At 48.8% G+C, this 17,353-nt stretch overlaps 1 protein-coding gene and 1 pseudogene across 1 annotated transcript; one reads left to right on the plus strand and one right to left on the minus strand.

Moving 5' to 3' along the window:
• Positions 1-17,353, plus strand: part of LOC132206921 (uncharacterized) — a 1,098,881-nt pseudogene that overhangs the window by 927,987 nt on the left and 153,541 nt on the right.
• On the minus strand, positions 5,449-11,152 carry LOC132206917 (probable G-protein coupled receptor 139). Its single transcript, XM_059642014.1, has 2 exons — positions 11,042-11,152; positions 5,449-8,582 (listed from the first exon to the last, which is right to left on the minus strand). The coding sequence occupies exons 1-2, from the start codon at positions 11,106-11,108 to the stop codon at positions 7,678-7,680; spliced, it is 972 nt and encodes a 323-aa protein (XP_059497997.1). The 5' UTR covers positions 11,109-11,152; the 3' UTR covers positions 5,449-7,677.

The following is a 17,353-nucleotide window of genomic DNA, read 5'->3' on the forward strand; positions in this document are numbered from 1 at the left end:
AATTTCAGATGGAGCTTAATCTGGACAAATGTGAGGTGGTGTATTTTGGAAGGTCATGAACAGGTGAAAATTCTACAGTGAATTGCAGAACCCTTAGGATTGCTGATATACACACAGATCTGGTTTTGCAGGTCCACAGATCACTGACAGTGGCAACGCAAGTAGAAAAGGTGGAAAAAAGGCTGATAGCATGCTTACCGTCATTGAAAGGGGCATTGGGTCTTCGCACAGGAAGGAATGCTGCAGCTTTATAGCACTTCCATTGGGCCACACTTGGAATATTGAGGACAGCTGTGGTCACCACACTCCAGAAGGATGTGGATGCTTTGGAGAATGTGCAGAATATGTTCACCAGGATGTTACCTGGACTGGGGATTTTTAGCTGTGAAGAAAGAATGGATAGACTGGGTTTCTCTTCACTGGAACGCAGGAGGTTGAGGGGCGACTTAATCGAATTTTACGAGATTGTGAATGGCATTGCTAACATTGGAAAGAATGGGGTTTTTTCCAAGGTGGAGGTGTCAATTACTGGGAGATACAGTTTCAATTTGTGGGGTGGGGGGAAGTTTGAAAGAGATGTGCACCACGAGGTTTTTTTACGCAAAGGGTGTTGAGTGCCTGGAGCTCACTACCAGAGACGATGGTGGAAGCAGACACCATTGCAGGATTCAAGAACTACGTGGACAAATACATGAACAGGGAAAGAATTGAGGGATATGGATCCTGTATGTGAAGACAGTGTTTGTATGGAAGGGAAAAATGAGGTGGCACAGGCCTGGAGGGCTGAAAGGCCTGTTCTTTGTTCTCTTCTTCTCTTTGTTCTCGGATCCAAAGCCTGAGAAACTGCAGCTCCATTAGTTTGCACAACACCCCTTCCACAGAGTGTATAACTCTTTCACAGGAGGAGAGAGAGGGAGAGGCATTTGAGTTTGAAAAACAGCAGCAATGTTAATTTCTGAAAGTCGGGCTAATAATTATTCCAGTTCCCTCCCCCCATCCCCCTCTCTCATGAAGGGTCTAGGCCCGAAACGTCAGCTTTTGTGCTCCTGAGATGCTGCTTGGCCTGCTCTGTTCATCCAGCCTCACATTTTATTATCTTGGAATCTCCAGCATCTGCAGTTCCCATTATCTCTGATACTATTTTAACCTCACTGCGAAGCCTCTTCCAGGGATGCCTAACCTGAAGAAGTTACCCTCCTCCCTCCGGACCAACCTCAGGGAATCTCTCTCCCATTGCAACTCTCTTGTAATCTCTTCGGCCTTGAAACTGCTCGACCATGTCCTGAAGCAAACCAGGTACCACAGCCACATCACCTTTCTCAGCACCTGCCTACGGAACCAGATCATCCCCAAGGGACTACAGTCCACATTTCAGCCTTCCCAATTTGGCCCCAACCGTGACCACCTCTACACCCAGAATATTCAGACCCTTCAGAAGCGTTTCTCCCTGCGAGTCCTGAAACAGACACTCGCAGCCATGCGCCGGCACCTCCAGGCACTGCAATCCAGCCTGTCCCAGCTCAGAGCCTCCCTCTCCCAGACCTGCAAAGGACCCCTGCTGTTTTTCATCCTCCACAGGATCCACAGACTGAATACCCAGTTTCACTCAGCTTTACTGGACACCAAAAATCGTAAGTACAACCAACTCACGGGGCCCTGCCACCCACAAGAGGATTCCTGCGCCTCCCAAATCCCGACTCTGTCCCTGCCCCTCCCCCACCATGCATCCGCCGCCATTGACCATGAGGACACGGCCGGAGACCCAACCGATGACGTCACATCCGCCTCCGCCGGCCACAGAACTTCCGGAACCGCTGCTGCAGTCACCACCTCCACCAGGTACGACAGCCCACACACCACCCTCACCGCAGCTGCTGCCGATAACCCCGATCCTCCCACCGCCGACGGAACCCCGCCCACGGCCGACGCCGACGGAACCCCGCCCACGGCCAGCGAAACCCCGCCCACGGCCGACGGAACCCCGCCCACGGCCGACGCCGACAGAACCCCGCCCACGGCAGACGGAACCCCGCCCGCGGCTGACGGAACCCCGCCCACGGCCGACGACCTCATCGCTCAGCCCACAGCCTCCACAGCCAGCAACCCCAGAGGAGACAGCCGCACTGAGCCCTGCCGCATCTTCACCATCCCCCCAGACCTCCAACTGACTGAGGACGAACGGTCAGTCCTTAGTAAGGGCCGCACCTTTGTCCCCCTACAACCACACATCAACGAATACCAGTCACGGTCGGACACAGAGCAGTTTTTCCGCCGTCTTCGCCTGCATGCCTACTTCTTCAACCGGGAACCCAACCCTCCTTCCACTGACCCCTTCACCCGCTTCCAACACAAGCCCTCCTCCTGGACACCACCCCCAGGCCTCCTACCCTCCCTCGACCTCTTCATCTCCAACTGCCGTCGAGACATCAACCGCCTCAACATCTCCACCCCTCTCACCCACTCCAACCTCTCCCCCGCAGAACGGGCAGCCCTCCGCTCCCTCCGCTCCAACCCCAACCTCACCATCAAACCCGCAGACAAGGGTGGCGCAGTGGTAGTATGGCGCACTGACCTCTACATCGCCGAGGCCAGACGCCAACTCTCCGACACCACCTCCTACCGCCCGCTCAATCATGACCCCACTCCCGAGCACCAAACCATCATCTCCAATACCATTCATGACCTCATCACCTCAGGGGACCTCCCACCCACAGCCTCCAACCTCACTGTTCCCCAACCCCACACGGCCCGTTTCTATCTCCTTCCCAAAATCCACAAACCTGCCTGCCCTGGTCGACCCATCGTCTCAGCCTGCTCCTGCCCCACCGAACTCATCTCCACCAATCTGGACTCCATTTTCTCCCCTTTGATCCAGGAACTCCCCACCTACGCCCGTGACACCACCCATGCCCTCCACCTCCTCCAGGACTTCCAATTCCCTGGCCCCAACACCTCATATTCACCATGGACGTCCAGTCCCTGTACACCTGCATTCCGCGTGGAGATGGCCTCAAGGCCCTCCGCTTCTTCCTGTCCCGCAGGCCCGACCAGTCCCCCTCCACGGACACCCTCATCCGCCTAGCTGAACTCGTCCTCACACTCAACAACTTCTCTTTTGACTCCTCCCACTTCCTGCAGACTAAGGGGGTGGCCATGGGCACCCGCATGGGCACCAGCTATGCCTGCCTCTTTGTAGGTTACGTGGAACAGTCCCTCTTCCGCACTTACACAGGCCCCAAACCCCACCTCTTCCTCCGGTACATTGATGACTGTATCGGCGCCGCATCTTGCTCCCCATAGGAGCTCGAACAGTTCATCCACTTCACCAACACCTTCCACCCCAACCTTCAGTTCACCTGGTCCATCTCCAGCACATCCCTCACCATCCTGGACCTCTCAGTCTCCATCTCAGGCAACCAGCTTGTAACTGATGTCCATTTCAAGCCCACCGACTCCCACAGCTACCTAGAATACACCTCCTCCCACCCACCCTCCTGCAAAAATTCCATCCCCTATTCCCAATTCCTCCACCTCCGCCGCATCTGCTCCCACAATAACACATTCCACTCCCGCACATCCCAGATGTCCAAGTTCTTTAAGGACCGCAACTTTCCCCCCACAGTGATCGAGAACGCCCTTGACCGCGTCTCCCGTATTTCCCGCAACACATCCCTCACACCCCGCCCCCGCCACAACCGCCCAAAGAGGATCCCCCTCGTTCTCACACACCACCCTACCAACCTCCGGATACAACGCATCATCCTCCGACACTTCCGCCATTTACAATCCGACCCCACCACCCAAGACATTTTTCCAACCCCACCGCTGTCTGCTTTCCGGAGAGACCACTCTCTCCGTGACTCCCTTGTTCGCTCCACACTGCCCTCCAACCCCACCACACCCGGCACCTTCCCCTGCAACCGCAGGAAATACTACACTTGCCCCCACACCTCCTCCCTCACCCCTATCCCAGGCCCCAAGATGACATTCCACATTAAGCAGAGGTTCAACGGCACATCTGCCAATGTGGTATACTGCATCCACTGTACCCGGTGCGGCTTCCTCTACATTGGGGAAACCAAGCGGACGCTTGGGGACCACTTTGCAGAACACCTCCGCTCAGTTCGCAACAAACAACTGCACCTCCCAGTCGCAAACCATTTCCACTCCCCCTCCCATTCTCTAGATGACATGTCCATCATGGGCCTCCTGCACTGCCACAATGATGCCACCCGAAGGTTGCAGGAACAGCAACTCATATTCCGCCTGGGAACCTTGCAGCCATATGGTATCAATGTGGACTTCACCAGTTTCAAAATCTCCCCTTCCCCTACTGCATCCCTAAACCAGCCCAGTTCGTCCCCTCCCCCGACTGCACCACACAACCAGCCCAGCTCTTCCCCCCAATCCACTACAACCCAAAACCAGTCCAGCCTGTCTCTGCCTCCCTAACCGGTTCTTCCTCTCACCCATCCCTTCCTCCCACCCCAAGCCGCACCCCCATCTACCTACTAACCTCATCCCACCTCCTTGACCTGTCCGTCTTCCCTGGACTGACCTATCCCCTCCCTACCTCCCCACCTATACTCTCTCCACCTATCTTCTTTACTCTCCATCTTCGGTCCGCCTCTCCCTCTCTCCCTATTTATTCCAGTTCCCTCTCCCCATCCCCCTCTCTGATGAAGGGTCAAGACCCGAAACGTCAGCTTTTGTGCTCCTGAGATGCTGCTTGGCCTGCTGTGTTCATCCAGCCTCACATTTTATTATCCTCCCATGTTTTGATGTTTCTTGGAAAAAAATGATTCAGAGTTTTGATCATTGTGTTGGATCTGTAAAGGCATTTCCTTCAAAGTTCGAGATTTCATTCACCCTGCCTCCAGGAACATGTTTTGACTGTTCAGTCTCGCCGTTTTTTTTTCTTTTCGTCACGTTCTGCAAGGCTTCTCTTTCCAAAATGCGAGATTACATTTGCATAGCTTCCCTGAACCATGCTCTCCGAAAAGTTCCAGTGCTCGGTCATTTTGTCCCATGAACATTGCAATCCCTTTTTTGCAAACCCACATAATTCTTCACTCCAACTTCAGGAAAGAAAGGCAAAAAGCAACGACTATTTTCTGATAACAAATTTTATGGGTAGTCATCCACTCATCATATGAATAGGAAGTCTTTTATATTCAGCCTGTAGCTTAACAGAAAGGTTAAGTGGACAGGGTTAAATAAGACAAACCACATTTAACAGCCTGAGTCAATGACATCAGTTGCTTATTCATGAACATATGGCGCAGCTCAAAGGCTCTATGCAGAGTCACAAAGGATCACAACTTTCGGACACAAGGTACAGTGAAACACCCCACCCCAAACGGGCAATCTATCTCTCAGTCTGACTTTTTAATATGGCGCAACTGTGTGCTTAATGTGTATACCTGGCGGTCCAGGAACCTGGAAAACTTGAAACAAAACACGACTTTATTGCAGTGAAGCGGGATACATGTTCGTAGGTGTTCCTAAGATGATAAGTTGTCGTCCAAAAGCCTAACTTTGTAACTAGATATCCCAAAATGTAATATCCTGAAATAAAACAAAGACCCCACGTTGCTGGAGATCTGAAAATGAATAAAATTTTAATCACAGCTGGTCTGGCAGCTTCTGTAGTGAAAAGAAGCGTTGATGTTTTGAACCCAGTATCGTTCTGAAGAAGAGTCACTGGTCTTCAAACATTAATTCTGTTTTCGCCCCACAGATACCGTTAGACCTGCTGAGATTCGCCTGCAATTTCTGAAATTTTCTGACGTGTCTGAAGATGCAAGCCCGATTTATGGCCTCATGAATTTGTCCTTGATTTACCATAATTTTCACCCTTCAGAGAAACTCTACCAACTTTCGTTGGTATGATTTTGCTTCTGTTGTGAAACTGTGCCTTGATACGCACGACACCCGACATCCTGCCGACTCCACACCTAATATTATGTTTGAGAGAACTTGGTGCCCAACTGCACCTTATTTCAACCAATTACAAACTCCAGGCCTTAATTACTTTCGCCCTGTCCCGTCCAATCCATCAAAGTGGAAAGGGTCACTCATTGCGCCTTCCAGTCCCTGTTGGCAGTCATCTGCTTTACGTGTACATTTACAGTAGAAACAAGGAACAAGGAAAGGCTCCTCAGGCCATCAAGATTCTCCCTGGTTGGTCAGATTTCAGTCTTAGCTCTGTCTTATGAGCAAAGCAAAGTCAACTTGGGCCTCTGTCCTGTGGAGTTTAACAGTGTCAGAGGTGACTTAATTTAAACATTTAAGGTCTCCAGGGGATTTGACCGGGTAGGTGCAGAGTGGATATACCGCTTTGTGGGATCAACTAGAATGAAGGGATCATTCTTTCTGAAAATTGGGGAGCATCTATTTCAGATCACGACATGGAAATTTTACTCTTTCTTTCAGTCAGCTGTGAATCTTCCAGACTTGTTTCATCAGAAATCAATGAATGCAGAATATGTCAAAATTTTGAAGGTAGGCAAAATATTGCAGATGACAATAAGATTGGTGGAGTAGCAGATCGTGAAGGGGATTATCGGAGAATGCAGCAGCATACAGATAGATTAAAAAGTTGGGCGGAGAAACAGCAGATGAAGTTTAATCTGGGCAAGTGTGAGATGATGCATTTTGGAAGATCCAATTCAAGAACAAACTATATGGTAAATGGGAAAGCCCTGGGGAAAATTGATACACTCCCAATCGAGTGACTGCTCCTTTTCTGTTTCTGAATTTCACCAATACTGACTCAGTGTTGAAACCCTTCTCCGTGACCACCCTTTCTGCAGCTGTGATACCATCCCTGATTAGCAATGCCACTCCTCAACAACTTTTATCTCCCTCCTTATTTATTTTGAATCATCTAAACCCTGGAACTTCCAACGACCATTCCTGTCCCTGAGTTATCCAAGTCACCGTAATGGCCACAACATTCTTGCTCCAAGAACTGATCCATGCTCTATTTCGTCACCCTTATTCCTGACACTTCTTGCATTGAAATAGACTCATGTCAAACCATCGCACAGACTGCCAATTTGCCCAATCATCTGCTTGCCGTTCCTCATAGATTTTCTGCTGGCCCTAACTGTCTGTACACTGATCACCCCATCTTCTGATCCGTAACTCCGGTTCCCATCCCACTGTCAAACTACTTTAAACTCTCCTGAATAGCTCTAGCAAACCTCCCACCCAGGACAATGGTGCCCAGGATATGGGTTAATGTACAACAACTGCAGGATTGTCCCTCAGGCATGACCACTTTCTGAATCATAGCACAAGCTCTAGTACCTCACGTTATCAGACCAAGAACACTTCTCCAAAGTATTTTCTCTTTCCATCAGAGGCGGCATTGGTTGGGAATGGCAGGCCTACAAAGTCAGTGAACACAAACGTGTCATCTTTATTTTGTTTTGTTTGGGCAGAGGTAAGGTGTGGAGTGTCAAATCGGCTGAGTGGAAGTGGCTGTCGCTGATTTGCTGCTGTTCTCCATCCCAGTGGCCCATTCACCACGCCACCACCCCCACCCAGATCACAGACCATTCCCACCATCACTTTCCCTCTCTTCATTCTGGATGCATTATTTAGGCCTAAAACCAGTCCTTACTTCGATTGGCTGATGGAGTGGAAACACAGGGGCAGGTAGCTAGCTATTTACAATGTCATGTCTTTATTGATTAATCGAATAATTGCTGTGAGAGGATACTTCACTGCACTTTTGACCTGTTTTCTGAACTGTGACTGAGTCACCCCATATATAACTGTATTTGTGCAGCAATTTAAGTTCCGCAGCTTCCAGCCGACTTCTGAAAATACATACCAAAAATCACCCGAACCCAAATCTGTGAACATGACAATAGTGAAATCGATAACATTGGTCAGCCACAGCAGTATGAAGCTGCCAGATATGGTGAAGAGTAAAACCACAGATCTCCTTCTGCTCTCCAACTCTGGGTCTCTGAGGCACCCGCTCTTGCTCTGCCCCTTCAGCTCCTTGCGAGCCCGACTTGCAAATAAAATATGTTTCACTGTAAGAGTGTTAAGGAATAGAATGAGAACAAATGGGAGAAATGGTGTTAAAATTGTATCGAGCCAGTTAAAGACCAACCATCCAGGATCAACATAAAAGTTTGCTTTTGTGGCACAGAACCATGGCACATTTTCAACAATCCAACGAGGTTCATACACAAAGTAGAAGGGAATATTCTTCAAAAAGAGAAGACTGCAGGTTATTGAGAGAACCACAACTGCAGTGGACTTCGTGCAATACTTGGTCTTCAGTTTCTGGCAACAAATGGCCATAAATCGATTAATGGTAAAGGTGACGGTGAACCAGACGGAACAGTCTACTGCTTCACGAGCCAGGAAGTATGTCATGCTGCACACAGGAGTGATGTCCAGGAAGGATAATGGATAATAAAAATAACCGAAGTGTCTCAATATGATGTCAGTGATGATGACCATTAGATCCGCCGCTGTCATAGCCAACAGGTAACAAGTCGTGCAAGTCGAGAGACCGCAGTTTCCTCGGGAAAGGATCACGATGGCACCCAGATTAACTGCAAGACATGGATGAGGAAAGAGCAAGAAAATTGTTGGTCACAATGGTCTTCGAGTGGGTGAGATCTACCTGGTTCGGAATGTAAATTCCAGAGTTTTAAAAACAATGTCATCATGTCAATCAAAATCTCAACAGCTTCATGTCGTGCCCACATCCATGATTCACATCTTACATACTGTTTGGCAGTTTCGTGAAGCCAGCAACAGAAAGCTCCAAGTGACATCAGAATGTCAACTGTTGTAATAAGGCTGGCAAAAATAATTTCTGTTGAGTTTCTAGTTTACCGACTACTTAGCTGATTTTCCCCACTCTCAAGAAAGCCCAGTACTGAAGAGTGATGAGCACTGAATAAGAGATGCCTTCACTGGACTGCTTGTAGGCCAGTCAGGGTTAGAGTGGGCCTGGGCCCGCTGCTGAAAACGTTTGGAGGCCTGAGGCAATGCTTCAAAGTCCATCTGAGCCATTGGACAGCCAGTTTTCTGAATAGGAAGATTCTGCCACCAGAAATGTTCAACATGATCGCGAATTCCGGAAATTAAAAAAAAACATCAGAACTGAAGCATGCCATTCAGCCTGAACAGCTTGCTCCAAACGGCACTCACCCATCCTGTGTGACCTCGACTGCGCTATTAATCCGAAATCCATCTGTCACTGGGGAGGGGATCATGCCAGGGGCAAATAAAAGAAAGCACAGTGCAGCACAAAGTGAAACTTGGGCTTTTAGATTACACTGTCAATGCACCCTACACAGATGCAGGGAATACTCTCATCATATCCAGCTTGAATTATAGACCAGGAATCGAACACTGGAATTGCTGTCTTTTTCATTAGTAAAAAGAAGCAGAATGTTCAAGACAAAAAAATGCTGTCGTATGCAGGCAGATCTGCGAGTGGGATGCAAGGCCTGTCACACTAAATTACAAACATTGTTTTGTTGCTCCAAGTCATGTCTGTGATAGCATTCTGCCCACTTCCTTGGATGAGTGAAGCTCCAATAAATATCAGAAAACTCCACACATGATAGAAAGAAGCAGCCCACTAAAGGAGACAGTACATCGACCAGGATAAGCATTCTCTCACTTTGCCACCACTACAACGACAGCATTGATTAACATCAATAAAATTCACTTCTTCTACAGCAGGTTTGAAACATGTTTTCCATAATACTTGAATATGCACAGATAACAGAAGCTCGGCAAAACCATGAAACCTTTTCCCAACTAAAGCAACGTCCGAAACATTCCATCATTGTCAAGCGATTTACTTTCTGAAGCATCTTTCCTAAACACTTTGGGTGTGGCTGAAGCACTCTTGCTGCTGTGGTTCAAGAGAGAATCTCACGTCTCCCTTTGTAAGGTCTCGTCAGCATTGGCCACACATCCCTAAATCAATGCTGAAATATTGAGAAAACTTTCTGACAACGATATCTGTGGAAGTAGTAACTGATAATAACATGAAACATTTGACCTCTGCAATCATCTGAACACTGCAGATGGCCCAAATTTAAATGGGCAGCAGAAAATTTCAGGAAAGTTCTATCGGCCAGGCGGCAACACTGGGGAACATGAATGTCATTTCATTATTATTCACTCGTGGACCGTGTATATTATGGAATGGACCAGCATTTATTTTCAGTCAGTACTTGACTTTCAATATGTGGTGGTGTCAGCGTGATGATTTTAATCTCACTGTGAGAATAATGAGAAAATAAATGGCTGTTTCAATAAAATATTTACAGTCCTTTGTAAATATTAAAATGTAAATATTTTAACAGCTTGAGGATTGAAATTATAACATGTAAGCAGAATTAAATGCTGACATTATTGCAGTTGCGATTGCAGATGTAAAGTCTCACAGGGGATAGTATGATCAAGCCCTTTTGCAAAAATCATCAATGCAAAATGTTATTACAATGGACACTGACTACAGTAACTTAATTATAAGATACACAAGCAAATCACTGCTCGAGCAATGTGTCGGAGAAATAAAAAATAAAACCAAAATTGTTGGAGCAGCTCGCTGCTTAAGAAACATTTGTGGAGAGAAAATTACATTAATGTTTTTGCTCACAGGTTAATAGTAAAGAGAGGGTGATAACTTTCAGGGCATCAGGTTCTTGCTGTTTCAATGCTGCATTGAAGGGACCAAAATACACTCTCATTTAGTAATCGTAAGTTACAAACTTGAAATGGAGTGGATGGTCCAGTGAATAAAGATGAGGAAAGAAAAACAGTGATGAATGTGTCTTCACTGGTTCCTTTTCCTGTATTTGGTGAGGACGCTGAAGGATAAGATATTATATATGATGGAAGCTGAAATCAAAGCTGCGCACAACAAGAAAACTGCCATTGCCCTGTCAGGGAGGGCAGATGAGGAACTAGATGTTATGCACAGAGACAAATCCAGAAAATCTATCACACACAGATTTAAAATGTTAAGCTTACTTGTATAAATTACCTGGAACACCAATTGCAGCAAGCACTGTGTAATATACTTTCGTTACCCTTTCTATTGGTCGATGCATGCTGTGAGAGAAATAATTGACCCCTTTCTGCTCCAGAGAATCTCTCCCTGTGAAACTCCAGGGCAGTGAATCCTCAGGTACTTTTATTCAGAAACTAGAATACCATTGGGACTTTGATTTGCAGAAGATCTCATTCTTTCAGGTTGAACAAACATGTTACGTCACCTGAGCTAACTCCCTTTGAAATTCCCAATTACAATGCCAGAAACAGAGGATTCTTTGTCACAGCGAATGGGGAAAGCAGCCATATCAAATTTTGATCGTCTGTTGTACAGCAATCATTTCATCCTATCTCTGTTTTCTGAAGAATGTGCAACCTCCACACAGACTAAACCTTTGTCCTCTGACTTGTAATGGACCAGAGTTTCACTGGAAAAAATGTCATTTTCTTTTTCAAATTTAAATTTGTGATTCCCGAAAACCTACCCTCACCATTGAATTCTGCATATGACCATGTGCAGATGTATAATGGGTAAAAAGAACTTTTGACGAGGACTCGTCTCCTGAGGTGGTATGGGCTGAGGTCAGAAACAGGAGAGGAGAGGTCACACAGCTGGGAGTGTTTTTATAGGCCTCCGCAAATTTCCAGGGATGTGGAGGAGAGGATTGGCAAAGCGATTCTGGGCAGGGCTGAAAGGAGCTGGGAGACTTTAACTTCCCCAACATTGACTGGAAATGCTATAACTCCAGTACATGGGATGGAACGGTTTGTGTCCAATGTGTGCAGGAGGGTTTCCTGGCTCAGTATGTCGAAAGGCGACAAGAGGGGAGGCCACACTTGATCTGGTACTTGGTAATGAACCAGGCCCGGTGTTTGATTATGTGTAGGTGAGCACTTTGGAGAGAGTGGCCATAATTCGGTTACGTTTAGTTTAGCGATGGAAAGGGAGAGGAACATGCCACAGGGCAAGAGTTATAGATGGGGGAAGGGCAATGATAATTGGTCAAGACTTAAGAGGCATAGAATGGGGTAGCAAAGTGCAGGGGATGGGGACAAGTGAAATGTGTAGCTGGTTTAAGAAACAGATATTGCGTGTCCTTGATAGGTATGTCCCTGTCAGGCAGGGAGGGATCGATAAGGGAATGGAACCGTGGTTTCCTCAAGCAATTGCATCTCTTGTTAAGTGGAAGAGGGACGCTTATGTGACGATGAGATGAGATGGTTCAGATGAGGCGATAGAGAGTTACAGATTAGCTCGGAAGAATTTAAAGAGAGAGTTAAAAGAGCAAGGGGGGTACATGAGCAGACATTGGCAGGTTGAATAAAGGAGAGCCCTAAAGCTTTCTATAGGTATGTGAGGAATAAGAGGATGACTAGGGTAGGAATAGGGCCAGTCAAAGACAGAAATGGCGTAGTTGTGTGTGGACCCTGTGGAGATCGGAGAGGTGCTAATATTTTTCATCTGTTTTCACTGATGAACAGGAGAATATTACAGAGGAGAAGACTGAATTACGGGCTATTAGAATTGAAAGGACTGATCTTAGTAAGGAGGAGGTGTTATCAATTCTAGAAGGTGTGAAGGTAGATAAATCCCCTGGGCCAGATGGGATTTTTTGCAAATGTTGTGCCCTTTTTCAAGAAGGGCAGTAGGAATGACCCAGGTAATTACAGACCAGTGAGCCTTACGTCTGTTGTCGGAAAGGTTTTGGAAAAAAATTACAAGAGGTAGGATTCATAATCTTCTAGCAAGCAACAATTTGATTGGAGATCGTCAACATGGATTCAACAAGGGCAGGTCGTGTTTCACAAACCTCATTGAGTTTTTTGACAAGGTTGCCAAGAATGTGCTGAGGGTAGGGCAGTTGACATGGTGTACATGGACTTCACTAAAGCCTTTGATAAGGTTCCACATGGTAGTTCATTGGAGAAAATATGGAGGCATGGGATTGAGGGAAATTTAGCAGTTTGGATTAGAAACTGGCTTTCTGTAAGAAGGCAACGAGTGGTGGTTGATGGAAAATATTCACCCTGGAGTTCAGTTACGAGTGGTGTGCCTCAAGGATCTGTCTTAGGACCACTGCTGTTTGTCATTTTCATAAATGACTTGGACGCAGGCATAGCTGGATGGGTTAGTAAGCTTGTAGGTGACACAAAAGTCGGTGGAGTGGTGAACAGTGTGTAAGAATGTTGCAGGTTGCAGGGAGACTTGGATAAACTGCATAATTGGGCTGAAAGGTGGCAAATGGAGTTCAATGAAGATAAATGTGAGGTGACTCACTTTGGGAGGAATAATAGGAAGGTAGAATAGCGGATCAATGGAAAGACTCTTGGTTGTGCGGATGTGCAGTGGGATCTTGGTGTCCATGTACATAGATCCCTGAAAGTTGTCACCCAGGTTAATAGTGCTGTTAAGAAGGTTTATGGTGTGTGAGGTTTCATAGGTAGAGGGATTGAGTTCCGGTGCCATGATGTCGTGCTGCAACTGCACAAAACACTAGTGCGGCCTCATTTGGAATATTGCATGCAGTTCTGGTCCTTCCCATTCCAAGAAGGATGTGGAAGCATTGGGAAATGTGCAGAGGAGATTTACCAGGATGTTGCCTGGTCTGGAATGCAGACCCTATGAAGAAAGGCTGAGGGGCTTCGGTCTGTTCTTATCCGAGAGAAGAATGTGAAGAGGGGGTTTAATAGAGACATACAAGATGATCAGTGGATTACATAGGGTAACAGTGAGAGTCTTTTTTTTTCCGAGGATGATGACATCAGCATGTACGAGGGGGCATAGCTACAAATTGAGAGGTTATAGATTTAAGACAGATGTCAGAGGTAGGTTTTTTACTCAGAGAGTGGTAAGGGCGTGGAACACCCTGCCCGCCAATTAGTTAACTCAGCCACATTAGGGGCATTTAAACAGTCCTTGCATAAGCATATGAATAATGATGGGATAGTGTAGGGGAAGGGGTTTAGATTAGTTCACAGCCTGGCGCAACATCGAGGGACAAAGGGCCTGTTCTGTGCTGTATTGCGCTCGGTTCTATGTTCAGTCCGCATCCGACGACAGTGACACGTTACCTCAGGCCTGACCCACTGACAGCCACGCGCTCCCTCAGGTTTGACCCATTGCCAGAGATGTACTCCCCCAGTCGTAACCCACTGACAGTGATGTCCTCCCTCAGCCCTAACCCACTGACAGTGATGTGCTCCCTCAGCCCTAACCCACTGACAGTGATGTGCTCCCACAGCCCTAACCCACTGACAGTGATGCGCTCCCTCAGCCCTAACCCACTGACAGTGATGTGCTCCCTCAGCCCTAACCCACTGACAGTGATGTGCTCCCTCAGCCCTAACCCACTGACAGTGATGTGCTCCCTCAGCCCTAACCCACTGACAGTGATGTGCTCCCTCAGCCCGAACCCACTGACAGTGATGCGCTCCCTCAGCCCTAACTCACTGACAGCGATGTGCTCCCTCAGCCCTAACCCACTGACAGCGATGTGCTCCTCCAGCCCTAACCCACTGATAGTGATGCGCTCCCTCAACCCTAACTCACTGACAGTGATGCCCTCCCTCAGCCCTAACCCGCTGACAGCAACGCCCACCCTCAGTCCTGTCCGGTTGATAACGACATGCACTCTCACTCATGACTCATTTACAGAAACGCGCTCCTCAGTCCTACCCGACTGACAGGGAAGATGTACATCAGTACTGAACTACTGACAGTGACATGCTCCTTCAGTCCGGACCATTGACAGCGACATTCTCCCTCAGTCCAGCCCCATTGACAAGGACATGCTCTGTCAGTCCTGAACCTGTGACAGTGATTCTCTCATTCAGTCATGACCCACTGACAGCGACATACTCGCTCACTCCTGACCCGCTGACAGCGACACTCTCCCTCAGACCTGAAATACTGCGCTGTGACACATTCCCACACTCCTGACCCACTGACAGCAAAGCGCTAAATCAGTGCTGAACCACTGACAGTGACTCTCTCCCTCAGTAATGACCCTTTGACAGCGGCATGATACATCACTTCGCACATACTGCTGACAGCGACGCCCTCCATCATTCCTGGCTTGCTGACAGTGACGCGATTCCTCATTCCTCACCCTCTGACAGCGACATGCTGCATCAGTCATGACCCAATGACTCCGACGTGTTCCCTCAGTCCAGACTCACTGACAGCGACGCGGTTTCTCAGTCCTGACCAGTTTACAGTGACACGTTCCCTCAGCCCTGAAATGCTGCCATGTGACACGTTCCCTCAGCCCTGACCCACTGACAACAATGTGCTCCCTCAGCGCTGACCCGTTGACAGTGACACACTCCCTCAGCCCTGAAGTACTGACAGTAACAAGCACCCTCAGTCCTGAACTGTGAGCATCGATGCGCTCCCTCAGTCCTGATCCACTGTCAGCGACAAGCTCGCTCATTCCTGACCCACTGACAGTGTCGGGCACCCTCAGTCCTGACCCATTGACATCGACACACTCGTTCAGTCCTGACCCACTGACAGCGACAAGCTCACTCATTCCTGAGCCACTGACAGTGACACGGTCCCTCAGTAATGATCCACTCCCTCAGGCCTGACCCACTGACAGTGACAGGATCCCTCAGTCCTGACGCACTGACAGTGACCCGCTTCTTCAGTCCAGACCCACTGACAGCAAAGCACGTCATCAGTACTGAACGATTGACAGCAATGTGCTCCCTCAGTCCTGACCCGCTGACAGTGACATGCTCCTTTTGTCCTGACCGGCTGACAGCTACATGCTCTCTCAGTCCTCACCCGTTGACAGCGACACGTTCCCACAACCCTGACATGCTGACAGCAACATGCACCCTCTCTCCAGACCCACTGAGAGCAATGCGCTCCCTCAGTGCTGACCCGCTGACAGCTACGCACTCCCTAACTCCTGACCCGCTTACAGCGACATGATCCCTCAGTCCTGACCCATGGGCAGTGAAGCACTATATCAGTCATGACGCACTGATAGAGACACGATTCGCATTCCTGATCCAATGACAGCAAAGCACTCCCTCATTCCTGACCCTCAGACACGGGCGTGCTCACTCAGACCTGACTCAATAACAGCGACATGCTCCCTTAGTCCTCACCCTGCTGACAGTGACATGCTCCCTCTGTCCTGCCCTGCTGTCAGTGACATTCTCCCTCAGTCCTGCCCCATTAACAGTGACGCGTTCCCTCAGTCCTTACCCACTGACAGCAATGCGCTCATTCAGTCTTGAATTGCTCAGAGCGACTCCCTCCCTCAATTCTGACCCACTGGCAGCGACACGATCCCTCAGTCCTGACCCGTGGGCAGCGAAGCGCTATATCAGCCACGACCCACTGATGGAGACATGATTCCGCACTCCTGATCCATTGACAGTGACGCGCTCCCTCAGTCCTGACTCAATAACAGTGACATGCTCCCTCAGTCCTGACCCGCGAATAGAGACGAGCTCTTTAATCCTGACCTGCTGACAGAGACACACTCCCTCAATTCTGATCAGGTGACAGTGATGTGCTCCCTCAGTCCTGCCCCATTGGCAAGGAAGCGCTCATTCAGCCCTGACCCGCTCACAGCAACGATCTCCCTCAGTCCTGAATGGCTGAAAACAACCTTTCCCCTCAATACAGACCCGCTCACAGCCTCGCCCTCCATCAGTCCTGACCCTCTGACAGCAACATGCTCCCTCGGTCCTGATCTGCTCCCTCAATCCTGATCCGCTGACAGTGACACGCTCCCTCAGTCCTGATCTGCGCCCTCAGTCCTGATCAACTGACAGTGACACGCTCCCTCAGTCCTGACTCATTGACAGCAAGGCACTGTATCAGTCCTGACCAGCTGACAGCAACGCACTCCCTCAGTCCTGACCCACTAACAGTGACGTTCTCCCTCAGTCTGTCCTGCGGACAGCCATGGGCTCCCTCAATCCTGTCCCGCTGACAGCAACATGGTCCCTCAGTCCTGAATGGCTACAACAACCTTTGTCAACCACAATACATACCCGATCACAGCTACGCACTCCGACACTCCTGATCCGCTGACAGCGATATGCTCCCTCAGTCCTGAGCCATTGATAGCGACGTGGCTCATCAGTCCTGAACCGCTGACAGTGATTTGCTCCCTCAGTCTGGAGCTGTTGACAGCAGCCTGCTGTGTCAGTCCTTACTCGTTGACAGTGATGCGCACCTTCAGTCCTCACCCTTGACAGCGACGCGCCCCCTCATTCCTGGCGCGCTGACAGCGACTCTCTCCCTCCATCCTGACTCACTAACAATGATGCGCTTCCTCAC

Source organism: Stegostoma tigrinum, chromosome 44 (assembly GCF_030684315.1).
Source record: "Stegostoma tigrinum isolate sSteTig4 chromosome 44, sSteTig4.hap1, whole genome shotgun sequence".
In the NCBI taxonomy this organism is placed as follows: domain Eukaryota; kingdom Metazoa; phylum Chordata; class Chondrichthyes; order Orectolobiformes; family Stegostomatidae; genus Stegostoma; species Stegostoma tigrinum.

Excerpts from the sequence above, each read along its gene's own strand:
- LOC132206917 (XM_059642014.1), bottom strand. The coding sequence starts at position 11,108 with ATGCATCGACCAATAGAAAGGGTAACGAAAGTATATTACACAGTGCTT. Across the intron at positions 8,583-11,041 it reads TGCTGCAATTGGTGTTCCAG|TTAATCTGGGTGCCATCGTG; the intron begins GTAATTTATACA and ends CATGTCTTGCAG.